The sequence below is a fragment of the Neovison vison genome, chromosome 2, assembly GCF_020171115.1.
Source record: "Neovison vison isolate M4711 chromosome 2, ASM_NN_V1, whole genome shotgun sequence".
Taxonomy (NCBI): domain Eukaryota; kingdom Metazoa; phylum Chordata; class Mammalia; order Carnivora; family Mustelidae; genus Neogale; species Neogale vison.
The window spans coordinates 232,379,446-232,406,370 of record NC_058092.1 but is presented as its reverse complement, the minus strand read 5'-3'; the positions used below and the strand labels follow the sequence as shown (position 1 = coordinate 232,406,370).

General features: G+C 50.2%; 1 protein-coding gene across 3 annotated transcripts in view; it reads right to left on the bottom strand.

The window, feature by feature from the left end:
• Positions 1–14,884, bottom strand: part of GPR26 (G protein-coupled receptor 26) — a 47,748-nt gene extending 32,864 nt beyond the window's left edge. For all 3 annotated transcript variants that reach the window (XM_044240689.1, XM_044240687.1, XM_044240688.1), the window contains exons 1-2: positions 14,217–14,884; positions 4,605–4,718 (exon numbers count right to left, since the gene is read on the bottom strand). In XM_044240689.1, coding sequence (XP_044096624.1) covers positions 4,605–4,718; positions 14,217–14,884 — 782 coding nt within the window. The remainder of the gene's footprint in view (positions 1–4,604; positions 4,719–14,216) is intronic.
• Between the last annotated feature and the right edge of the window lie 12,041 nt (positions 14,885–26,925).

The following is a 26,925-nucleotide window of genomic DNA, read 5'->3' as shown; positions in this document are numbered from 1 at the left end:
GATGCCTGGGTGGTTCAGCTGGTTAAGCGACTGCCTTCAGCTCAGGTCATGACCCTGGAGTCCGGGGATCGAGTCCCATCTCGGGCTCCCTGCTCAGCAGGGAGTCTGCTTCTTCCTCTGAGCCTCCCTCTTCTCATGCTCATTCTCTCCCTCTCACACTCTCTCTCAAATAAATAAATAAAATCTTAAAAAAGAAAAAGAAATAAAATTTTTTAAAAAGTGTGTGTGTACACGGGTGCCTGAGTGGCTCAGTGGGTTAAGCCACTGACTTCGGCTCGGGTCATGATCCCGGAGTCCTGGGATCGAGTCCCGCATCCTCCTCTCTCTCTCTCTCTCTGCCTGCCTCACTGCCTACTGTGTTCTCTCTCTGTCAAATAAATAAATAAATTCTTAAAAAAAAAAAGTGTGTACACACACACACACATATAGTCATGCTAAGCCACAGAAACCCAATGTGCATTTTATACCTACAGTGCGTTGCAAATCAGACAGGCCATGTTCAAGGGCTCTAAAGGAACCCATGATTGGTGAACCCCACACACGGCTCTAAATCTGGCTCATGCTGTCCCTTCTGCTTGGATCCTCCCTCTGGCATAGTCAAACCCACTTCACAAGGCTGGTCCAGAAAGCTTCAGGCAGGAGAGCTCGCTCCTGCCTCAGAACCATTGGACCCTGTCCCTGTCGGATGACATGACACAGTGTGCTGTCTGGGTGCGAGGGCCATATCTATGAGGTCAGTGTCCCCGCAGAGTGGGTCTCCTGCAGGACCTCACCAACCCAGGCCTCCTCTGTAGGGTCTTTTTCATGCTTTGCACAGAGACGGTAATGGAGAAATGTGTGCTGAAATGTTTGCATATTTTGTGAGGTTTGCTTAGGATGGTTCTTTTGTTCACACGAGAAACCCAAGACAGGGGCCTGATGGCTGATGGCAGTCAGAGAAGGAAAGTCTCTTCAATAAAGGGTGTTGGGAAAACTGGATGGTCATATGCAAAAGAATGAAACTGGACCACTTTCTTACACCGCCCACAAAAATAAACTCAAAATGGATTACAGACCTAAATGTCAGACCTTAAGCCATGAAACTTCTAAAAGAAAACATAGGCAGTAATTCCTCTGACATCAGCCGTAAAAACACTTTTCTAGATCTGTCTCCTCAGGCAAGGGAAACAAAAGCAAAATTAAACTATTGGAACTACACCAAAATAAGAAGCTTCTGCACAGCGAAGGAAACCATCAACAAAGTGACAAGGCAACCTACGGAACGGGAGAAGATATTCGTAAATGACATATCCGAAAAGGGGTTCATCTTCAAAATATGTAAAGAACTTATGCAACTCAACACAAAAAGAACAAATAGTCCAATTGAAAGATGGGCAGAGAACCTGAATAGGTATTTCTCCAAAGAAGACGGACAGATGGGCCACAGACACACCAGAAGATGCCCGACATCACTCATCACCAGGGAAATACAAATCAAAACCCCAGTGAGATACCACCTCACACCAGTCAGAACAGCCAGAATCAAAACCACAGGAAGTAACGAGTGCCGGCGAGAATGTGGAGTAACGGGACCCCTCGTGCCCCATCGGTGGGAATGCAAATTGGTACAGCCGGTATGGAAAACAGTGTGGAGGTTCCTCAAAAAATTAAGACTAGAATTACTGTGTGATCCAGTAATTGCACTACTGGGGATATATCCCAAAGAAAATGAAAACACTAATCTGGAAAGCTATATGAACACTTCTGTTTATAGCAGCATTATTTATAATGCCGAGATACGGAAGCAGCCCAAGGGTCCACTGACGGATGATGAACGGATACAGATGTGGTTTCTCTCTGTACACACACACGGAATATTACTGAGCAGAATGAAATCTCGTCATTAGCAACAACATGGTTGGAGCCAGAGGGTATAATGCTAAGTGAAACAAGCCAGTGAGGGGAAGACAAATACCATATGATTTCACTCATATGTGGAATTGAAGAAAAAAGACAAAAGAAGACACAAAGAAAGAAACACAACAACAACAAAAACCAGACTCTTAAATACAGAGAACAAAGTGGTGGTCGCGAGTCGGGAGCACTGGGTGGGGGATGGGTGAAATAAAGGGGATCAAGGCTACACTTGTCTCCATGAGCCCTGAGTAATGCATAGAATTGTTCGATCACTACATTATACACCTGAAACTAATAGCATGATGTATGATAATTTTATTTAAAAAAATTAAAATTTACCACCACCACCGCTCCCCCCAAAAAGAAAGTCAAGACAGGAGCTGGGTGAGCAGCGGTGGTGGGGCTTCACCAGAGCCGAATTTTGTCTATGAGGTTTGTTGGGCATAGCTTTTTCTCCCTAGTAAGTTGCCATTCATCCCCATGACAGAGGAGCAGTTCAGTGAGTATTTTTAAAAACCCCAAATGCATCAAATCCATTTGGAGGAACATATTGCATTGTGAATCTACCATCAATTTTACTGAAACGTTATTTTCTGGGCACCATTAGAGGAACCAAGCTATAATCAGAAAAAAAAAAGGAAAATTTTGTTGGGAAATGAGATTAAGCCAGAGAAAAATCCAATAGTTTAAATCTGGAGCCACATTACCTATTCTCCACTGAGGGTTCAAGTTCCCATCATCAGACCCACAGGTCCCCTTTCCGGTGGGATCTAAGAGGACAGCCGTCTGCCTGCCCTCCCCACCCACTGTCTCTTTCCTTGCTGGATTTATTCCCCTCACTGCACACACCAGCCTGTCCAAGTAGGAGGGAGGGAGGGCCAACTACAGACGTCATCCATGCCAGGCCTGTGCTGCCCATGATCTCCATGCTCACAGCCTTTCAGTCCTCAAAACAAGCCTAAGTGGCAGGCACTGCTCATTTTGATGGGAGACTGGAGGCTCAGAGAGGTGGTATCATTGGCCCAGGGTCACACAGCAGGAAGAAGTGTTGCTGTGGTTTGAACCCACATGGGCATGTTCCAGAGCCTGTGCTGGTCACCACCCTGTGGCCCTGCCCTCGGACAGCAATAGGAACCCACTTGCCTCGGCCTAGGCTTCGTGTCCCCTGGAAAACCTGATCTCTGTCAGTTTCAGCGTCCTGGCTGGATGTGGCACATCTAGACCAAGTGTTCTCCCCAGGGGTGATGCTGATCCCCAGGGCAGTGTCTGAAGACATTTCTAGCTGTGAACACTGGGGTGCAGGAGGGAAGTAGTGGTGATACATAGGTAGAAGAAATAGGGCTGCTAACAGGCTCCAATGCACAGAGAAGCCCCACCACAAAGGGGATCCCATGCAAAACGTCAGTAGTGGGGGGATCTAGTCAACAGTTCGAGACGGAGGAGCCAACGGCTCTGTTATGCCCACCTCAGACCTACCCAGAGACCAGCACACCGTCCCACGTCCTACATGCAAAGTGAGATTTCCCCCAGAGGAAGCAGCTATGAAGAGACAATAGAAGACACTCCAAGAGGAGCAAAGATGGGGGTGCCGTAGGGGAGCAGGGCCCCTAGTGGGAGGGGACAGATGTTCTCCTGGGCCAAAGAAAGCGGGTGGAACTACAGGAAACAGATGTCAGCTCAGGGTAAGGATGAATGGGAGGAACAGGGAGCTCTGGCTACGGTGGGTTCCTCCTCCCAGAGCATGCAAGCTCACCTAAGGGGACAGGGGGGCAGGGGGTCCCTTCCCCCTGCCAGCTGCAGATGCTGTGGGATGCTGGGATATTGGGATGCCGGGCTGTGTCGGCTTTCTCTCTCTCTCTCTCTCTCTCACGCACACACGCACACACACTTGCACACCCTACACATATCCTACTTCCCAGGCTCAACATCCCCTTCCTAATCAAACATCAAAGTCCCTTTTTACTGTCAACTTCCCAAATAGTGAAGCCATTCTGGAAACAGGGTTGTGGTTTTTCTTCCCCTCCAGTGTGAAAGACTGATGGGATGATACTTTTTTATATGGTTAAAGCACAAGAGAGAAATCCTGCACCTAGAACAGGCTGACTTTTGGAACGCAGGGCCCCGTGGCCAGCAAGCTGCGCCTCAGAGCATGGGGCTGGGGAGGGAGGTGGTGGACGGGAGCACAGGGGGCCAGCTCACAGCGCCTGCACTATGGGAGGTCCCCAGAGTGCCTAGATAAGCAGGTCCCTCCAGCTGCGCTCGGACCGTGCTCCCCACCCCCTGTGCCGATGACATGTGCTGCCTGCTGTTGACCGGGGTGTCCAGGTGGAAGACACCTGGGGGGCGGGGCCACACTGTGTTCAGGGGAAGATAGGAATCCAACCAAGCCAAGATGTCTTCCTCTGTCCATTCTCCCCTTTCTTTTCCTTTCCTTTCCTTTCCTTTCCTTTCCTTTCGGGGCTCTTGGGGCTACAGGGTTAGATGATGTGATCTGGGAATCAAGGGGAGAGTCTTTCCCATCCCTTCTGGTTCTGAAGCCTGGAATGAAAAAGCATGTGCCCTCCATCTCACCAAATCTGTCACGCTCACTGTCACCTCCAACACACCACCCTCTGGAAACATGTGTCTGACAGAGAGGCCGTGACTGCTCCAGGTCACACGGGCCCTGCTTTGTTCCCCAAAGCCCCAGTCCCGCCGGTCAGGCTTACCTGGTGATCACATAGGGTGCGAAGCATACGAGGAAGGTCCCTATGAAGGTGCTGATCTTCTTGGTGGCGCGCTGCCGCCTCCTTTTCTGCTCCTCCAGACAGCGCTCCCGCACACTGCACGTGAGAGAGGGGAAGAGGACTTGTTATTAATGGACACAGGCAGGGCCTTGAGTGCAGGGGCTCAGGGAGGGGTCAGAGAGACCTGAGGTCAAGTCCCGGCCATAGGTGTATGACCTTGGACACGTTATGACCTTGGACACATGTGTGACATTGCTAAGCCTCAGGGTCATCATCTGTGAGATGTGCACTGTAATAAAATGCCATCAAGGGCTCTTTGGAGAATCAAATGCAAAAAGCACACAGATACACGAAATGCCTTCAATGCATAAAACACATAAAGCAATTAACACGATGCCCAAGTGCAAGGAAATATCAATTCTCATTATGATTACTTGTGAAATTCACTGATCACCTGCCGTAAGCCAGCGCCAGAGTCTACGTTCTCTGAGTAGTTTCTCTCATTCTTGTCTTTACTGATATTTACTGATATTCAGGTGTGTTTGACCTGCCTCGTGGGTTTTACTGGCCATGTTTTACAGTGAAGATTATGAGCTCAGGTTTGCTCAGCTGATAAATGGGGACAGGACTGGAACCCTTGTCTGGGTTTCTCAAAGCTGGTCCTTTATATCTGGGATGACCTGGACTCTTCCTTTCCTCCATGCTTTCAGTCCTGGGTCTTCCATCCCAAAGCCTCAGCCCTGCCTGGAGTTATAGACACTACCTTAGGGGGCCACAGGGAGAAGTCACTTATTTCCTTCAGGGACCAAGCTCAGTGAAGCTAAGATACTAAGACTCTGGGAAGTCGGGGACACAGCTCTGAGGATGGAATCAGGAGCTTGCTGCCTAAGCTTCTAACCACACCCTGGTCCTGACTCCACTGGCTCCAGGGATGTCCGAGAACAGACATCTCATGTCAACTGAGAGAAGTGGTCTGTGCAATCCGTTTCCTGTAGCCACAGCGTAGTTCATGAGCACCAGCGAGCTGGCCATTATCGCCATCAGAGAGCCCGAGGGCCAGTCCAGCTCTATTCCATGGGGTTCCATGTGAGCAGGCGTTTCTACTATTTATTTTATTTTTATTTTTTAAAAGATTTTATTTATTTATTTGACAGAGAGAGTGAGAGAGCATAAGCAAGGGGAACAGCAGAGGGAGAGGGAGAAGCAGGCTCCCCCCTGAGCAGGGAGCCTGATACGGGACTCAATCCCAGGACTCTGAGATATGACCTTCCTGGAGCTAGGGACGCTGCCTTAGGGGGTCACAGGGAGAAGTCTGAAGGCGGACGCTTAACAGACAAGGCCACCCAGACACCTTACCTACTGTTTATTTGCATTTGTATTTATTTAATGTAATTTAATTTTTTAAATGTCCCCCCTTGGAAAAAAAATTTTTTTTACTATGTTTTGTTAGTCATCCCACAGCACGTTATTCGTTTTTGATGCCATGTTCCATGATTCATTGTCTGCCTATAACACCCAGAGCTCCACGCAACCCGTGCCCTCCTCAACACCCATCACCGGGCCCACCTCTCCCCCCACCCCTCCCCCCACCCCTCCCCCCACCCCTCCCCTCTGAAACCCTCAGTTTGTTTCCTGGAGTCCAAAGACTTACAGTTGATTTTTTAAATAAAACACATCACTCCAAAAATGAACAAGGAGGAAGACCGCAGACAGAGCTGCCCAGGAAGTGGAGATAATCTGACTGAATTAGGCCCTGGCTGTAGAGCCCCTGCTCCAGCATTAAGCCAGTTTGTACAGGGAAAGCAAGGAGCAGAGGGAAGTACTTAAGCCAGGACCACAAGCAGCATGAATGCCAGTGCGACCTCCCCCTTCCTTCCACAAGGATCCTTGTTTTAACACTGAATTGAAACTCTCCATCACCGTATTTCCAATCTCATATGGACAATTCTACGTTAGACTGGACAGAAGGCCCCTGAAATTCTTGTAGGACTTTACCCCCCTGCCTTGGAATGTAGAGTTGGGAACTGGAGTTTGGTTTCGTACAAATAGGCTTCACAATACTTCACAATAGTATTACTATTGAATCACGTTACTAATTTCTAATAACTAATAATAATAACAGTCCACATCCCATTTTAGATGCCTTGATGGAGGTTCATGTGCATTGGTTATCTGATGCTCACAACATCTCCATACACTGACTGATACAACTATTATCTTTTTTTCTTTTTTTTCAGATAAGCAGATGAGGCACAGAGGGGTTAAGTAACTTGCTCAAGATCACACAGCTGGTGAGTAGTGGCGATAGGATGACCAACTTGCCCTGCGGAACCAGGACCGTCCTGATTTTAGCATGGAAAGTCTTGCATCCTGGATGCTTTGCATGGAACTGGCCCAGTTTTAAAATGGGAAACCCCCTCCACCCAGAGCAAACGAGGACAGTGGGTCTCCCCAGGTGATGGCAGGATATGAACCCAGGCCATCTGACTCTGGAGGCTTGAGCTCATCTTCCAACTGGTGGACGTCTACACCAGCCCCGTGGGAAGCACCAGCGCATCATTTTATCCAGAAAACCTGAAGAATACAGCCGCTGGGGCAGGAGGACTGGGGGACTTCAGCTGAGGTCATCCAGCAAGACTCAGTCTTAACCTTGTGGTTCCCCATTATACTTGGGTCTCTGCAGAGTCTTCTACCAACGTCCTCTGGCTCTTCTAACATGTGCACAATACGGGTGGGTGTGGAGAGAAGGCACAGGGCCCGACCCAGGAGGTCTGGGTGCCGTGAGGAAACTGATTCGTCTTGGTCTGCCTGAGACTGTCCTGGTTTTAAAACCCGAAGTCCTGCGTCCTTGGAGAGCCCCGTCTGTACTCGGCAAACCAGGACAATGCTCACCCTAGCGTGCAGTGGGTTTGGTATCTTCCCCATAACACCGGCACTTTTGTCTTAATATTGAACTATTTTCCCCAAACATTCATGCAATTGACTTGAGAATTGTTGGAGATTTGGGACAAGAGCTGGGTCATCATGTGCACTCACCCATGAAGGCGTACAGCATTCTAGGCATCCCCTAAAAACTCTAAAAAAAAATTCTAGGCATCCCCTAAAAAATGAGCACCACCACTGATGTCGGCACTGGGGCAGGCCTTCCTCCCATCTGTGACCTTGACGATATTGTCCGTTTCTCAGAAGCTTCAGAATAACCCCAGTGAATGAAAGAGTTCGGAGAGAGATGTCCTCGTCCCCGCTCTGCCCTCATTGCTGTGTGGCCTTGGGGAAGTCACTAAACCTCTCTGAATCGGGTTCCTCATTTATCCAAGGGGAATTTCATGATAGCTGTAATTAGAGCTACCATTTAGCAGGCACAGAAATGACTCAACAGCTAGCAAGCTCTTGAGGAGTGAGAAGCTCCCTCCGGCACCGCCAAGAGGGACTATACTCACTGCTGAGGGGCTGAGGACCCAGTTGTCTCCCCTATCCCTGGTGCACCCAATAGTCCTTCCTTAATGACACAAGGAACACTTAAAAACAGATATTGGTAAAAGCTTTGGAGGTCTTTGGAAAGGTAAACAAACATATTGTAGTGACCTCAAAGGAAGAAAATTGGACACTGTCCGGGCTAAAAGGACCAACGTCACCACTGGACACTGTCAAAACCTATGGGGAATAATTCTCTCTGTTCTTGCAAAGCTTTGTCCCGCAGGAAACATCACATCACAAGCACTCCGCAGATATGTTATTTCTGTGGGTGCCTGTGGTTCAGACCTCAGCATCTGACATCCAGAAAACACCTGATCACTCTATGTGGTGTGAAGTGATGAACCCTTAAAAAAAGTCTTAGAAAATTAAGTCTCAATCATTTTTTTAAAGTGACCCCCTCAAAAAGAGATGATGGGAGAAACCTGTTCTGAAACAGATTTTTTTTTTTTTTTTGAGTGAGCCTTAGAGATCTTGAGCGACTGGACAAAGAAAGGCTGTGAAAGCTTCCACTAACCTGGAGTCCTTTCTTGTGAATAGTGTGGTAGAAAGCATGTGGCCCCAGAGCCCGGTGTCTGGGTTCCAATCCAGGCTTCACCACTTAATTGCTGTGTAGTCTTAGGCAAGTTACCCAACCTCTCTGTTCATCAGCCTTCTCATCTCAGAGTACCGACCTCCTAGGGTCTTACTGAGATTAACATCCAAAAAGTACCTAGGACAGTGTGTGACTCAGTAAACCTTCAGTAACCATAATTATTATCTATTTGGCTGTTCCAGCATCCTCTGGAACTCCAAAACCACAGGATTCCCACCCACCACAAAAGTTTTCTTTCTGCCCTGTGCATGTAGGAGAGACAGACAGACAGAGAGACAGAAAGAGCTGCAACCAGAGGCCGTGCCAGAGGAGGTCCAAGCTGACTCCTGACTCCAGTGCTAACCCCATGACACTCTCTGGCCTCCAGCAACCCAGTGGAAACTGTCTCAATGGCCCCTGGCCTACCACAGGTGTCCAAGGTGGATGCCATGTCTGGATCACATCCACATGGGTCTAGTCATGCCTCTTTTCTGAGACACACTGCCTAGACCCCACTGCCTAGACCTCACATAGTCATGCACAGTACGGGAAACCCCCTCATCCACTTAACCCAGCTCACAGATGGAGAAAATGAGGCTCCGAGAAAAGAGGAACTCACGGCTCTCCATAGAGTGAGATGCTGGTAGAGCTAGCCCCCAGTTACTGAGTGCCGGTCTGGCGCTCCTGGTCAGGAAGCGCATGGATGCTTCCCTGAACTCCTGCAAGAGGAGGGCGTCTTCCCCACCCAGAACTCCCCGGATTTCCAGGTAAGGCCAGGGGGGATGGCAGGAGAAAGAGGCCAAGGCAGCCGTGCAACCTTCTTGCTTATCATTATTGGGAAGCACAGTATGAGAGCAGCTTGCCTGTACCCAGAACAACAGCATAGAACCACCCTGCACTTGCTCTCATTTTTTCCCCACATAGCTTTGCAAAACAGAGCTCCTTGAAGTCTTATAGCCCTGGGAGTTGCTGTTTTATTTATTTGCAGATGAGGACACCCAGGGGCCAGCTGGTTTTGTGCCGTGCCCAGGGTCCCACAGTGAGCTTAGGACAGAAAAAGGACTCCTGGCTCCAGGATCTGGGGTGTTTCCCCCAAATCCCTCTGCCCTCCCTAGGACCACAGAGAAATAAGCAAGCTGCGTCCAACCGCACGGATGCATTCTCCAGATATTGCACAGGGGTAGCAGCTGGAGTCCTCAGGCTTATAGGCTGCTTATAGGCTGACTCTGGAGTGCAGGGGTGAGGGTCCCCCAATTTCCTGGCCAGCAACGTCCTCCCAGAGTACAAGCTGATGCATCAGCCTGGGGCTTCCCAAGAACTGCCACAGGACACAGCTTCCTTGTGATAAAGAGATGGGCTTTCCAGCACCATGACATGTGGGGCCAAAGAGATGTTCCCCAGTGGACACCAATAAATGGCAGAATGAACAGAGAAGGCCAGAAATATCTGAAATGAGTAAATGAGGCAATCACAGCCAAAACCATCTAGTCCCAGACACTGCCGTGCCCAGCACAACGGTCTGGGCCCTGAATGGTCCCCAGATGACCGCAATCGGTCTTGAGCGCATGCTCCAAGTACTCCCAGGGTAATCCAGATTGTTTTCTGTCTTTTAAAATAACAAAACAAAAGGCAAGGGAACAGGCTGACGGACGGTAAAGCAGACCTTGAGTCGGGGGTCAGGACGCTAGTGTGAAAAGTCGCGTCCTCAGATCTCACAAGAGGGGGCCCTGTCCTGGGTCCTGAACAGTGAGGGGACTACGTCCCTCTCCATGAAATGAAGACTTCATGTTCCCACCCAGATCCCACACCATCCATTCCAGATCAAGCTCCAAGTATCCAGAACACTGAATTCCCTGCCCAGATGCCGTGATCTTGCTCCCAGGACCTGAGCAGGCGTCCTCCCCAGGCCCATCCTCCTGGGGGTGACAATGCCACAGGTGTGCTTGGCTTGGACCCTGAGGGGTGGAGGCTCCTCGGGGTGCTGGGGAGAGCCGGGGTGGAGAGCAGAGGCAGGGGCTGTGTGCTTGGAGCCGGCTCAGCTCTCCCCACCACCGACGAGGCTGAACTCCAAGGAGCCCGAGAATTCTAAATTTGAACCCAGCCTTGCAGAGTGTTATAAATGTATGCTTGTCAAGGTAGGAGGATAGAACATATTTCATTTAACAGTTTGTAAGCTTAATTTAGAACTTCTAAATATTTATATAAATGGTTTGTGAGCCTCTATTTGCACTTTTGTCCCGTCTAGAAATCTCAGGGGGCAGAACTGGGCACAAGTTTTGGCTCAAGCCACATCCTGGATCTCTTAAATTAGGCAAATGACCTTGGCCTCCTTCCCTGGGTTTCCCAATTTCCTCACCTGTAGAATCAAGGGCACAGTGAGTGTATCTCGTGGGTCCTTCCAACTCCTACACCAAAGCTTGGACGCCCTCCAGGGTTGGCCCTTTAGCCAGCACTCTGCAGACGGCCATCACAGGGATGGGCGTACTTCACCGTCCCGTGGGGAAGCCCCTGACCCAACCCAGGCGAACAGTGACCCTCAGCTGGACTGGGGGAACAGGGATGCCACATCGGAGCCCCGGCACCCCCCTGAGGTCCCACTTCGGGTGAAAGCCCACGTCTCTGGCAACGGTGGCGTGAGGACCGGCCATCACTCGTCCGGAGCTGTGGTTTGGGAAAATAGAACCGAGCGAGCCGAGCGATCGGAGAGCCAGGTGGGTAATGAATATGAGGAATTCCTAATTGCTTTACAAATGTCACAACTTGAAAAACCACCACAGGAAGACAGGAGTGGGGAACGTCTCTCAGGACAGACTAAACTGAAAACACAGGGTCTTTTGGCAGCGGCACAACAAAGCAGTCCAGCCTGCCACTCACAGCGTTAAACACTGTGGGAAGAGCAGGCCCCAGCAGGGAGCTTTCTGACAAACGTCACCCTGAGCCTCAGGGAACTCAAAACGGGTCCCTCCTAATTAAGTCCCAGGAGGCCATAGTGTGGTGGCTGTCAACGAAAACTTCCCAGGGAGCCAAGACTCCCCCCGCTGCCCCAGCTGTCCACATAAGGAAGCCTGGCTTCTGCTCATCCCCAGGGGCCCCTGGCTGTCAGCACCAAACCCGCCCAGGAGGCTTGGCTGATCTTTTCGGAACCTTCGTGCCCAGAGCTTGAGTGTTCGAGGGGCAGCCCTTCTCCGTCACACAGAGCTGGCTCTGTGGTTTCTCCTCTGTGCAGAGGAAGAGTTTGGAGCAGCCAGGAAAGAAGCTGCAGATCAGCTGCGAGGAAGCCGGAGCCCTCCTGTGTGGCCCGTTCTCCCACACTCTCACTCTGGGGACCCGTCTCCACACTGACGGCGTGTGGGTTCACTGAAGGGACAGTGCTGTCCCATCTGCCTGCTATTCCAGAACCTCAGGCCGGCCCTTGGCCAGTGGGGCCTGTCTGAACTGGCCGAGGGCCATCCTTGCCCCAGAAGCCCTTCCTCTTCCCAACGCAGACTAGTGCTATCCCTTGGCCCGGCAGGACCCCATGGCACTGGGTGTCGGGGCTCCAGAAAGCATCCCAGGCCTTGGAAGAGGTCAAGGCTCGCCCAGAGGGGAATAGAAGGAACATGCCGGCCTGGAGTCAGTGACAGATTTGCAAGAGTGGAGATGGGCCCATATCCCAAATGGGCTAAAAAGGAGCCATGGCTCCTCCTGTTCTGGAGCTTGGAAGGGCAGCAGGGATGGGATTTGTACTGGTTTGAGTAAGAACGGATTCCTTTCCTGGCTCAACGCCTTCTCTGCTTAGACTCACGGTGGGAGGGCCCGGGATAGGAGTCGTTCTAGTGTTGGTTGTTCAACAACACTCCCTCAGCTTCTGAAACAGCCCCAGTCACGTCCTAGGGATGCACCTTCCGGAGTGAGGTCCTCCCGCCCCGGGAGGGGGCAAGGGGACGAGCTCTGCAATTGTGGCTGTGGGAGATTTCCCGGAGCGACACTGAACCGCGACATGTGCCGTGAGTCAGCCCAGGTCACTGTGGTCAGTGTGCACGCATGTCACCGGTGACAGGCGCACGTGCGGCCACCGGTCTGTTAGACATGCAGTTTACACACGAGCAAGTGCAACTGTGTGCGTGTGGCTGACACATTCACAGGCACGGATTCACAGGCCCTGGGGTCTTTGTGCTCTCGGTCATTCGGGTGTGAATACTGCACGTGATTCCGTTGGGAAGACTCTGTGGCTGGAAGCTTTGGCCCAGCCAGGAAGGAGGAAGGGCCACCCTGAGGCGAAACAACGCCCACATACATGCATGCCCTTGCCTGTGCAGATGAAGGCTCTTCTTTCATTGCTCGTGGGCAGAAACAGCTCACATTGAAGGAGCCCTTGCTCTGACGGACACCTGCAATCTGGCCCCCTCAGCCACGAGCTTGCATCTCCTTCAGTGGGGGGGGCATTCATACCCCAAAGACCCAGCTTCCTCACTGCCCCCAGCTGCCCCCCTTAAGAGCGCTCTGTCTACCTCACTTTCTGTACCATCTGGAAGCCAAAGCCCCCTGATTTAGGGTCTTGGATGATAGAAGGGAAGCCTGCCCTTCCCGGGGGGATGAAGAGATATAAAACAGCCAAGTCCTCAGAAACACCACCGGCTGTTTCCTTCCTTGGGGTCCTATTCTCATAAGGGAAGCCAAGTGAGCTCAGGACACCCCAGCTAAGAGTTTCTTCCTTCCTTCCCTGAGATGCTCCAGGGGATGACAGGACTTCCTAACGGGTAGCTGCCCCTGAACTGCCCCCGTCGCCTGACCTGCCTTTTTGAGACAGTGGCCAGTTGAGGGGGAAGGTGGAGTGGATAGGTTTTTCCCAGGAGCCTTGTGGGTGACACTCTCTCTCTGCAGGGGTCTCTGGTATCCAAGTCTGGGAGACACGGGGCAGTGCTGTTTGCAAGAGCAGGAGGAGCCCCCTCCAGTTTCCTCAGAGCCCTTCAGATGCTCCCTTAAGGATCCACACAGGAAGGTACAGCCCGAGGACTCACACGCGCGCACACACAGAGAATCTGGAGACAGAGGCAGCACCAGACACCACAGGAAGGGAAGACCCAGAAGAGCAGCACGTTCCCATCTGAAGAGCTTTTGAGGGGCTCCCCCAGCATCTAAGCCACAGTCTCAGGGCCTGATTAGAACCTCTTAACGAGCTCAAGCAGTGAACACAGATCCCTGCCTTCCCACAGGGCTGTTAACAGTGAAATCCACAAACATCTCAAAGAAGCATCCGTCCAACAAAGTTCTGACTCTTTGTACCCGGAGACTTCAAAACATGTACATACTGTGTCACCCACGTTTTTGGTGGCCATGCTTTGTGGTTCTCTAAGCACCTGCCTCGAGACCGAGGTCCCTCCCCGCAACCTGAGTTTTCCAAAGAAAAGAATGGAGGCTCCGGGGCAAAGGGACCTGCCCAAGGTCGCACGCTGGAGGTCGTGGGCGTGGGGGGAGGACACAAAGACCCCCTCCCTCCCACCAAGAGCCCTCCCCGAGCCGAGTCCCCCCCTCCCCGCCGCGGCCCTCCCCCTGCGCCCCCTCACCTGGGGTGGATGTCCACGAGCAGCACGAGCGTCTGCATGGTGATCACGTCGATGCGCTTGCAGTGGAAGCGAGCCACTTTGAGCACCTTGAGGTACGTGCAGCAGAGCACGACGAAGGACAGCAGGAAGCTGAGCGCGTGGAAGGCGCCCGTGAAGACGGCGAAGCGCAGGCGCTCGTCCGGCCGCCGGCTGCACAGCGTGCACGACGCGTACAGCTGGTGGAAGCCGAGCCAGGACAGGGCGAGCGCGGCGGCGGGGAAGGCGAGCGCGTGCAGCCACGTGTAGGCCACCATGAGCGCGGCGTCGCGGAGGCGCATCTTGGCGCGGTAGCTCAGCGGGAAGACCACGGCCACCCAGCGGTCGATGCTGAGCGCCGCCATGCTGAGCATGGAGTTGGTGGCCAGGAAGGTGTCGAGGAAGGCGGCCAGGCGGCACAGGCGGTCCCCGGCGGGCTGCCGCTGCGCCACGACGCCGGCCAGCGTGAGCGGCATGTTGAGCACGGTGCACAGCAGGTTGCCGCACGTGAGGTTGAGGGTGAAGAGCGCCGGCGCCTGGCGGCGGATGTCGGCGCTGTGCAGCAGGCACAGCAGCACCAGCGCGTTGGACAGCAGCGAGACGCCCATCGTGCCCACCAGCAGCCCCGCCAGGCCCGCGTCCCACGAGTTCATGGTGCGCGCCCGCCGCGGCGCTCAGGGCCCGCCACCCGGCGCCGCCATGGCGCCCCCGCCGCCGCCGCCGCCGCCCCGCGCCCCCCCGGCCCCCGCCGCCATGGGCCCCCAGCGCCCGCGCCCCGGAGCTGGCTGCCCGGCGCTCGCCCGCGGCCGGCTCGGCCTCCGCTCCCCGCCGCCCTCACCCCATCCCTCCAGCAGCGCTCTGCCTCCGCCGCCGCCGCGCCCGCCGGCTCCCCGGCTCGCTCTCGCTCTCTCGCTCTCTCTCGTCCTGCCCGCTCCCCGCGCGCTCTCCCTTTCTGCTCTCCCCTCCACTTTCTCGCTCGCTCCCGCCCGCTCCCGCTCCCGCTCCCTCCCTCTCTCCTGGCTGCGCTTCTCTTCCCTCTCTCCCACTGCTGTTCTCTCCGTCTGTCTCTCCCACCCCCAATTTTCTCCTCCCCTCCGCTTCTTCCCCCTTCTCTTCTCTCCCTCTCTGGAATCCGGCTGCTTCTATCGCAGAAATCCCCGCCGGCGCGCGCACTCTCTCTCACACGCCGAGAGAACCGGCCTGAAGGCTCCGGTGCGGGGTGATTGGCTCCTTGCTGCTCCCCCGCCCCTCCAGCCCTCCCCTGTGTGCGCCCCAGACAGGCCGAGTCCAGGAAGTCTGTCTGAGAGAAGGGACGGATGCCTGGGCACCTCCACGCCTCGGTGCCACCTGCCCCAGCCTGAGCACCAGCCCCGTCAGACCTCCACACGGAGGTCCTGCCCACCAGTGCCCGAGATGCTTCCCTGGGCCCGTGTGCTCCTCCCTCTGCAGGCTGAGCTGGGGGGACTCAGGGAGGCTCCTTTGGCTGAGAGCCGAAGCAACCCACATTTCTCCGTCCTGCGTGACCAGTGCACCTGCTGTGCTCCTGGGGGTGCTCAGTTTGCCAGGCCCCTCCCCACCGCCTTTCAGCCAGAGCTTCTCAAGTCTGCGGAGGGGATGCTGCAACTCACTGTGACAACCTCTGGGCATCCCCCTCAGCCAGGAGAGGCCTTTATTTGACCCTGAGCCCTCACAGTGGGCCAGCTTGTCTGTCCACAGGCAGCCCCAGTAGAGCAGTGGTGTGGCTCAGCATCTCCAGCCTGAGATCCAGCTGCTGCCATCTGTCAGCCACACACACCATCTGCCCTGGGTCTGGTGAGACAGCAAGTTCCAGTTCACGAAGGACCTGGATGGCATAATGTGCCGAAGCTCTTCAGAGAAGGGGGAGGGCGGTGGGTGGCCTGCCTTGGTGGCAGCCTCGGGGACTCTGGGCATGCAAGGTATAAGCCTACCCTCAGGATGGTGGCCCTTCTGTCCTTTTACCAAGGCCCTGCTGGGAAGGTGTGTGGATCCGAGCTCCCCGCCCCCACCCTGAGAGGCTAACTGAACACTGACCAGCGCACCACTGCCTTCTCAGGACCTGTGCAAGTCACTGAACTTTGTCAAGCCTCAGTTTCCTTCTTTACCTTTCAGAGCTCTAGTGAACATTAACTACCGTGGTGCGTGTGCAGAGCCTTCCCTCGCTGGGGAAGAAGCCCACCTAGTGGCAGCAGTCTCCACATCACTTGGCCCCCTTGCGGGGCCAACAGAATTCAGGGTTGGATACATGACTTCTTTAGATTCTTGGTGTGGGACATCAGAGTGACATGTTTACCTGTGCGTCTCTCCTGCTCCCAAAGACTGTCCCCATACACAGCCTCTGGCATGAGATGGGTGTGTGTGCACTGCTGGAGAGTAAATGTGTCAAGGAATACATTTCGGGGGGGGCACCATTGGGTCCCCGATTCTCACATGTTGGTGATTCTCAGACTCACCTGATAAACTTGGGGTACTGGTTAAAAATTGAGATTCCTGGGTTATACTTGAGGTTTCCAAATCAGCAGGTCTGGGCCCTGCATGGTCTGCGGGCTCCTTAGGTAACTCCAAGGAGGGTGAACTGGGAGGATGCCCGAGGAACACGCTCAATGAGAAGTGGGCTTGAGGCCAGCTGGAGGTTCGCCTGGAGCTCTGCTCAGCACCCTGGACACAGCCTCCAACAACGGCTTGATGTTCTGGCCTGGAGGCACACGCTGAAGTATCACCAGTGGGTGTAGGGAGCACAAGGTCAAGGGCTAACTAAACCCTCATAGCACTTCAGCATTTACAAAACACATCCACACATTATCACACTGTATTTAATCCCTGCAACAATGACAAGAAAAGGACACTGAAGCTCAAAGAGCATGCATGGGCGAGTTGGTAAGGGAGGAAGCAGGTGTCAGTAGCTCCCTAGATTGGCCCTTTCTGCACACTCCAAAAGGCTTCCGTCACCTTCTCAAGCAGGAGTTCTTGGTCGGGAACTTGAAAGTATCTCAACTTAGCAACATTAAAATGATGTCAGTGACCATGTGACCAGGTCTAAGAGCAATAAGCCAATGAACATGCACACATGTGCGCATGCACACAGACATGCGTGTACATACACATACACCATATATACTCATAATCAGAGGTGGTCCTTTCCATGGTTATCTTTAAAAAGAGGTGAAAGATTTATACAAGCTGAACAGAAACCGCAATGTCACCAGTGCTCAGAGAGAGGCCTCACTGAAGTCCATAGCCACAGAGAACCCTTCCCTTTAGGGAATCAGAGGATTCTGGATTTTTGCAAGTAGAGGAGGGCCCAGCAGCTGAGAGGAGGATGTTACTTGAGCAAATGCCTAGAGGCCAAGTCTGGTGCATATTTGTGGTTCTGAAGAGAAGAAGGACCTATAGAATGGATGGAAAGACAGGTGGTGGCAAACCCTGGATGTGAGCCCAATGCCAGGCTGAGGACAGAAAGGTCAGTCCCTTTCAGATAGTGACTTCCAGGACCTGGAGCATCCAGCCATCCTGGGGATACTTCCCTGCCAGCTTTCCACCTGTACCCACCAGCAGATCTCCATCTTCAAACCAGTTCCATACCTGCTAATTCACGTGACCCTATAGAACCTTGGGGATTCTAAGAGATAAGGAACAGATAAGGAAATAAATCCTAGAGGTGACATTCCTTGCTTAGGAACATGTGGCTGGTAAGTGGCAGACCAGGGCTTGGAACCCCAGATCTTGATTAACTATCTAGAGCCCTCTCAACTGCCGGCCTCTGCCCAGTCCCAGAGTGGTACCTCTGTGGTGATACCTTTCCAGGCAGGCTGCTTATGCATACTCTCTGGTCCAGGCCTTCAAGCTGGTTAAGCAGAAACAATCGAACAGTTTTTCCAACAGGACCATGAGGGCTCTGGCTTACTTGCCTATTAGCCTGCAGGAGAGGAACTGGCTGTTTGGACAGGGCCTTTGCTGCTCCTGGGTCTGCATAGCTGTCCCAGGCCCCCACAGACCAGGCATAGAAGGAAGTGGGCTCAGCAGAAAGAAGAGGAAGCTTACTGCCAGGCAGTTTTAGCTGGTGGTCTCCTGGGAGAGATGGGCTACCTCTGTCTGATGGGACTCATGATGCTAAGAACATTTATCAAAGTTGGTGATGATCCAGACATTCTGCCTATCTAATCTCATTTGATCTTCACAGCAACCCTATCTGAGAGAAGCTGTAGTTACCACCATTATACAGATGAGGAAACTGAGGCTTAAAAAGCTTATCAATGTACCCAACGTGTCAGTTAAGGAGGAAAGGGATGTGGACCCTGTTCATATCATCATTGAGACTCTGCTATGCTGCCCAGATTTGGTCTCTTCTGATGAGGTTCATCAGCCATCACTCCCATCCTTCCAGCTTCTGCCTTCCTTCCCAAGCTGGATCTTTGGGGGTGAACATCAGCTGGGTAGCATAAGAAGTCAGTGCGTGACACATGTAAGCTTGAAAGCTCCTTGTTGGTCAGGCCTTCTGCTGAGTCCTTTACATTCATTTCCTAGCTTAGAGCTCATAGGATAGAAATTGTCATCCCACTTGTGGGTGAGATGATAGGGACTTGCAGCTACGCAACTTGTGCAAGGTCTTACAGACAGCCATGGTAAGTCTGAGATTGCAATACTGATCTCCTCTCTGCCCCCCACCCCCGCCCAGAGCTCTGCCCCTACACCAGAGTTGCGCCCCCAGCTGGGCAGACAGAAGGAGCTACTGTCCAGCTAGAGTCTGCCTGGCCAAAATATAGGGCCATCCCTCTGCACTGGAACTTACTATGCCCACACAGCCAGCCAATGAGGTTTGCACTTTGTCTTGAAAATCCATTAAACCTGCTCACGGAAGCAGCAGCTCCTTTATTTGCAACCTGTACTGGCTCCAGGAGGGCAGAAGTGTGTGATTGATCTTCCTGAGTGTTAGACTGTGAGGCACTGAACCGGTCCGTGAACAATGGCTTTTCTGAGTTTGGACTGACTTCTAAGGATGTCTGGCTTCTGTTCATTTCCTCTCTCTGAGCTCCAGTGGAGCAGCAGAGCTTGTCTTATATCCCCAGAACTAGAATCTTCAGCAAGGGATATTTCTCCCAGTTTCTTGTCCCACTTCTGTCCCTACTCCCCCACAATTGCTGCCTGGGGTTTAACAGGGGTCCTGAGCAGTGGGAAGGCTCTGGGCTCCTGCCCAGAATTGAGTTCTGGACTGATCAGCACTGAGCCAGTGGACAGCTCCTCCCCTCCCAGTCACTTCTGCTCTCTGCTCATTTTCAAGAAACACTGGCTGTGGAAGCCCAGAGCTGACCTCCTGGTACTGTGTCTTTTGAGTTCCTAAACCAGGACTTTAAAACAAGCCAGGCTCAACTACCATTTATTGAGCAGATTCTAGACTGTTTTGTTCCTTTCAGTATACTCAGAAACCGAGGCTCGGCCACACATCTAGTGAGGGGCGACATTCAGGTTTGTTGGATTCCAAAGCTCATGCTTTTAACACCGAACTATACCGCTCTATCATTTTGGTAGGTGGACCATTTGGAAACAATGTCTTCCACTTTCTTTGTCCATCAGCAGCTCCTGTAACATTTACAACACTGAACACATGCCAGGCTGCTCCCTGTCCTATGTCCAGGCCTGATTTGACCTGACTCCATTAAGTTTCCTGAGGACTGTCCCATGATCTATACCTCTTTGGTCTACATTCCCAGGGGTCTGAAAGGGAGGTATACTTTACTGCTGATTCTGAAGTTCTCCCAGTCTTGTCCCCACTCCAGGACTGAGGCCATAGTCACATGATATCCTCAGCAAACCACGGTAGGAGCCCCTGGTCTAAGTACCACTTTCCAATAGTTTCCAGTGGGAATAAGCCCACTTCTCTGATGGGAAAGAGACCTTGGGTTGACAGTTTCATGCTGCAGATAGTACCCCGCACTGGAAGACAGGTCTAGTCTTCCAGTGTCTAGTCACTGGACACTAGATAAATCTAGTCACCGCCCTAACTGACCATATGCCTTTGGACAGCTTTTTCCCCTCTCGTAGCTCAGATACTCCCCATCTGTGAAATGAAGTGGGTGGATGAGGCAATCTCACTTGCAAATTTAGGCTTCGTAAAGATGCCACAGCAGGGATTTGATACAGGGAGAAGGAGCAAGAAAGAGGGGGGCAGAGACAGGCATTGTGGGGCCTTCCTTCCCCATCTATCTGGAATTAAACCCCTTCCACTACAGTGGCAGTGAATGTCCACGCACGACTTTAGCTTAAAAGGTCTGTATGGGGGCATGTGTGTGAGGGGGAGGATTCATTCCCCTCCAGCTGTGCACTGGTGAGAACAATCATGGGGCCGATCTTTCTGCCCTCATCACACCTAAGGGGATTGTGTGTGCATATCAGGCCCTATTCTGTATATGATTCAGGGAGAGAACCTGCCCTTGGCTCTTCTGGGAACACAGGTGTGTGTGTGTGTGTGTGTGAGAGAGAGAGAGAGAGAGAGAGAGAATAAGGGAGAGAAGGGGAAGAAAGAAAGTTGGAGAGGGAATGTGGCAGACTTATTAGTGACATGAAGATGATCTTTTCTCATAGTTTGGGAACAAAAGAAACTGAGGCAGACATAAATCTCCTGCTAAATGACTCAAATTTGGGGGGGTCTTTAGCAAGGTTTAGAAAGCCGGAAAAAAGTCATTTATTTTGCATGGATACTAAAGGGCACATTTTGGAAAACCAAACTATTTGTTTAAGGCAGAGAGATAAGGGGGTGTTACAGAAAGGAGTATGCCTCTCTTGGACCCAAGGCTGATCACTTGTTAACATCAGAAGTCACTGTCCCAACCAGATGTTGTCGCTTTGGTGCATAGGGATCCTACCAAAAGGTGTCATACTGGCTTGGCTCAACCAGATGGGAATGGAAGGCTTCACCCCTTCTTTCACTCCCCCACCGGGGAGGCAGTTCAGACGCCAATCTGATTGCAGAAGTCATTCTTGTCTTTGTGCTTTCACTCTGATATTGGAAGCTTCTTTTTTCCTGTGCAGATTTTTTTTTCCTTTACTGAGGTTTGATCTACATAGTGAAAGAGACAAGTCATGCCATGGATGAGTTCTGCACCATCCATGAAATCTACACACTCATTATGATTCAGAATATTTCTACCACCCTAGAAAGTTCCTTCATGCCCCTTTCCAGTCAACTCAGTCTGACCCCAGCTAACTAGTGTCCTGTTTTCTATCATATTAGATTAATTTTGTAAAGAGCTAGAACTTCATATGAATGAAAATATACATATGTGCTCTTTTATGTCTTATATTTTGTCTTATTTCTCTCAGTGTAATATTTTTTAGGTTTATCCCTGCTGGCATGTATTTAAGTAGTTCATTCCTTTGCGTTGTTGCATAGAAATGGATTGTAGGAATGTACAACAGTTTGTTTAGTTATTCTCCTATTAATGGACATTTGTTTTATATACAATTGGTGGATATTCTGAATAAAACTACTATGGACATTCTTGCACTCATTTTTTCTTAGTATACATATGTTTTAGTTCTCTTTAGTAAATACCTACGTTTATATTTAACTTTTATGAGAAAGTGCCAAACAGTTTGCCAAAGTGTCTGTACAATTTTGCAACGCAACCAACATTAAAATAGGTTGTCTCTTTCCTATTGAGTCGTAGGAGTTTTAAAATCTATTTTGGATATAAGTCATTTATTAGATTTATCTGTTGCAGCGATGCTCCTAATCTGCCGCTTGTCTACCTCTTTTCTTAATACTGTCCTTGATGACACATACGTTTTAGAATTGGCTTGCCAACTTATTATTTTTTTAAAATGCTGGACTTTTCTCTGGGATGGCAGTGAGTCCCTAGATAGTTTGGGGAAAAATGTCATCCTTTGTATTTTCTCCTTTATAATGTTAATCTAGTGAAATGCATTAACTCTGTATTGTAAACCAACTCCATATTCCCAGTTGACCCTTCTTTTTCCTAAGATTTCAAGGGTTTTTGCATCTGTGTTTTTGAGGAATAATCCACCTATGGTTTTATTTTCCTCTGCTGGCTTTTTCTGCTTTTGATATCCGGGTTATGCTTCCTCATGGAAAGACCTGTGAAATGTTCCCTTTATAAAAAGCTGTCACACTGTTTTGCAAAATGGCTATGAAATTTTTACATTGTTACCTGAAATACATGAGAGCTTGAGTTTCTCTGCATGCCTCCTAGCTCTTGGAATTGCCAGTTTCAAAAAGAATCCATTCTAATAGTGCGTGGAGGTATCTCACTGCGGTTTCAATCACACGTCCACATTCAGTAATCATACTGGCTATCTTTTCATTCCTTATTTACCTTTGACAAAGTGTTTCTGATTGTTGCGTTTTGAGACTGTTTTATAAATTTCAGGTACAAGTCCTCTGTTAAAGATGTGGTTTACAAGTATTTTCCAATCTGTGGCTCATCTCTCAGTCAATGTGTTCCGCAGAGAAAATATATTTAACTTTGATAAAGCACAAATTCTCATGTTTTTTCTCTTATGGATAGTGCATTTATTGTTCTAAGAACTCTTTGTCTCGCCTGAAGTCAGAGCCTTTCCTCATATGTTGTAAAGTTGTAAAGGTATATTTTATGTTAGGAACATAATTCATTTTAGCTAATTTTTTTATGAGATGTGAGGGATTGGGCAAGATTCATTCTTTCGGATATGGATACCCTACTGCTCCAGCACCCATGTGTTCAAAAGACCATCCTCTCTTCATTGAATTACCTTTACAATTCAGTGTATTTTCATTTATTTGCGGGTCCTATTTTGGACCCTATTCTCTTTCACTGATCTCTGTATCTGTTCTTTCACCAGTATCCCCACATGTCAATTCCTGTTGCTTCATTATGAGTCTTGGACTAAACTGCGGTGACTCTCCTTTGTTGTTCTTGCTTCTCAGAATTGTTCAAACTAATCCCTTTACTTTCCTTCCCCTACAGATTTGGGTATTGGCTTGTCGATATCTACAAAACAATCCTATTCAGCTTTTGTTTGGGAATGTGTTGAATCTACAGAACATTCAGGGAGAATAAGTATCCTAGCAATACTGAGTCTTCTAATTCATAAACATGGTATGTCTCTCTATTTAGCTCTTCTCTGATTTCCTTCATTAGTGCTATTGAGCTTTCAGATACAGGTACTGAAAATATTTTGCCTCTGAGAAACAAATTGATGGTTTTGGGTGAGCATGGGGTGAGCCTGGTGGTGGCTATTAAGGAGGGCACATATTGCACAGAGCCCTGGGTGTGGTGCAGAAACAATGAATCTTGGAACACTGAAAAAATAAAATTAAATTTAAAAAATTTTGTTATATTTTTCCTAAATTCATTTATACCTAAGTTCATATTTTGATGCAGTGTACATTGTGCCAGATTTCTATTTTAATTCCACATTGTTCATTGATTTTAGATAGATGTTGAGAGAGAGAGAGAGATCATTTTGTATCTTGACTTTGAGAACTTGCTTAATTCCTTTATTGTTTCCAGGAGATGTTCTGCAGATTCCATGGTATTTCCTATGCAAGCAATCATGCCGTCCATGGCACGCATGCCTTTTGTTTATTTTAGGCTGTCTTATCTCATTGGTTTGGACTTACACTAGGTGAGGAGTGGCAGAAGTGAGTACTCTCACCCTATTCCCAGTCTGAGATGGAAATATTTATTTAGTCTTTTACCATCTTTGGCGTTTAGCTGTGTGTAGTGTGTAGATGCCGTATCTCAGGCTAAAGGGGTTCCTTTTTATTTCTAGTTTACCAGTGGTGTGCATCATGAATGCACGTTGAATTTTGTCAAATCTTATGGCTACATCTATGGAAATGATCATGTAAGGTTTTTTCCTTTAATCTCAATATAGTGAATTATATTGATTTTTAAATGCTGAACTGGCTTTGCTTTCCTAGAAAAAAAAACATTCTGTTTTGATGTGCTTTCCCTTTTATATATTGTTGAATTCCTTTTGCTCATGCTTTGTTGGGGATTTTTGTATCTATATTCGTGAAGGGTACTGGCCTACATTTTTTTCCTCTGTAATATCTGCCCAGTTTTGGTACCAGGATAATACTAGCTTCAGAATATCAGTTGGGAGGTGGTCCTTCTCTTTTAACTTCTGAAAGGTCATGTATAGAATGAATACTATTTATTTCTTAAATGGGAGAATTCACCAATGAAACTCTCTGGGCATGTGGTTTTCCTTGTTGGAAGGTTTTATAGTATGGATTCAATTTGTTTAATAGAAAGAGGATGACTCGGGTATTTTGCATATGTCATCTCAGGAACCTCTCCCAGTGCTCCATGAAGGGGTGGGGGAGAGGCAGCCTAGGAGGGCAGAGGGAGCAGGGAAGAAAGCAACAGGATTAGTCTTTCCAGAACTTGTGGATGGGAGGCGTTTATGTGCGGCTCAGCACATACACTACATTGGTAAGTTAAACCCTCTATGAAAACTAGATGCAGAAGGTGTCTGTCCGCACTCCCAGGGCTACAGTGTGGGGAAGCTGGGCTGCACTGACCAGAGAGAACCACCACGATAGCAAAAATTGAGAATGAAAGAGAAGAACTTGGGGGCCAAACACAGCAGGTGGGGCCAGGCATTCTTCATGCCAGGCTGAGATAACTTGGAATCCATATTGCTAAGTAGCTCCTGGACCCCAGAAGAAAGGCTCAGGGCTGAGGCTTCCTGCTCAATAAGGAGGCAGGTGGGCCGCACAGGCTGGCATTGGCCCCTTTGTCACACTCAGAAGATTTTCCAAATAGGGACCTAGTCATTGCATTCTCTATAACATTCAATATTACTAAGACCATACCAAGTATGGCTTTCACCTCAATTGCCTAGCAAAAGATAGTTGGGCATTGTTATACCCATTCTGTAGATGCTCTGGGATGTGAACATCCATCTCTCTTCCCACCCTGCTGTCATCACCTCCTGAGAGAGTTTGAGCTAAAGTGCCTCCAGCAACAACTGATCTGGGGGGATGCAGGTGTATCAGCCAGGTTTGGGGGTGGAGACCAGCCCGGGAAGCGGGCCTCAGGAGAGAGCGGGGTTCTTGGCAAAGCCTGTTCATGCTCTTAGAGAAGACTTGTGAGCCTTTGCCAACACTGAGTCTTCTGGCCAAGCCAGCACAGAGCGCCAATTGACGATTTCTATTTTGTCAATAAAACCTCTTTTTGTTTGTTTTTTAACAGAACACTTTTGTTGGGGTTTTATGTACAAAAAACCTTCTGGTTATTGTTGGCAACTCACTGTCTTTCTTTGAGTGCAGGGTCCTTTAGTTTCATGTCTAAAGTGCTGGGGAGATGAGCCTGGATTTTGAATGACCCGATGCTCCTGAGACATCTCCAGCCCCAGCCCCTTCACACTAATCACATTCAAGTCCTTCATGAGGCAAGCCTGGTTCATCAGAGTCATGGTCATTGAGTGCTTACAGGACCCTGAGAATAGTCTATAGTCTATGGCACCCCCCAAATTTTACAGATGGAATTGAGTACCTAGAGAAGGTCACATAGCACTGGACCTAGAACCCAGACTCCCCAACCCTGCCCCCCAGACAAAAATGTGTCTCTCCTTATTTCCATTTTATAAAAGAAAAGACAGAACACAGGGTGAATTGATTCCCCAAACTCCATCCTAGCCCCACAACCCCCGGGAGATTGGGAGTAAGAGCCCTATTTCCCATGCAGATAGTACCACTTACTTGCCCTCCAAAGGACGCTCTCAGGAGTGCTGAGACATTGCGACGTGCATCAGAGTGGCTGCCAATCAGAAGTCCAACAAACAGGGACCCTCAAAGGCTACCAGTGATGGATGAAGAGGGAGAGCCTTAGCCAGGAAGCGCCTGGGTCCGGGTGAGCCTTCTCTTCCTTCCGAGTCCCTGTCCTCCTGGGTGCTTCACCTCCGGCCATGTTAGCAGCAGTGAAGGACTCTTTCAGGAATGGACAAGGTGTCTGCAGACACAGGCCAGAAGGGCCAGTCCCCTCCGTGGGACCCTGGAGGTAACCAGGAAGTGATGTTGTGCTGGCTGAGATGGTCCCAGGCCCCGAGAACAACTCACCTTGCTTCAGCCCAGGAAAATTGGCCTTGAGACAGGTTACTGTCTTCTTGCGGATACCCAACCTCCTGTGTCCCTTGCCAGACTCTCTCTCCTTCCTACTTGCTCTGCATCCAGCACCCAGATGCCCCAGCGCCTGCATTGGTGAGTCTGTTATTTGGTCCTTCCGCTCCATGGTGCATCTTTATACCCATTTCACAGACAGAGTTTGGGAGAACTGGTCCACGTTTTCCTATATGAACTGGCAGGTCCAGCATTAGGAACACGGTCTATTTCACTCCAAAACCCACATTCTTGGGGCACCTGGGGGCTCAGCGATTGAGTGTCTGACTCTCGGTTTCGGCTCAGGTCATGATCTCAGGATCGGGAGATGGAGCCCCGCTGCCAGCTCTGTGTTCAGCGGGAAGTGTGCGTTAGAGGTTCTCTGTCCCTCTCCCTTTGTCTCTCCCCTCACTTGCATTCTTTAAACAAACAAATAAATAAAATCTTTAAAAAATAGGTTCAAAGCCCACATCCTTTGCCAAGTGGCCTCTAGGCTGGGCCACCTCTTTTATTAATTAAAAGAAGGAACAGGAACAGTCAGTGTGTGAACGCAGGAGGGCAGGCTCACTGCCG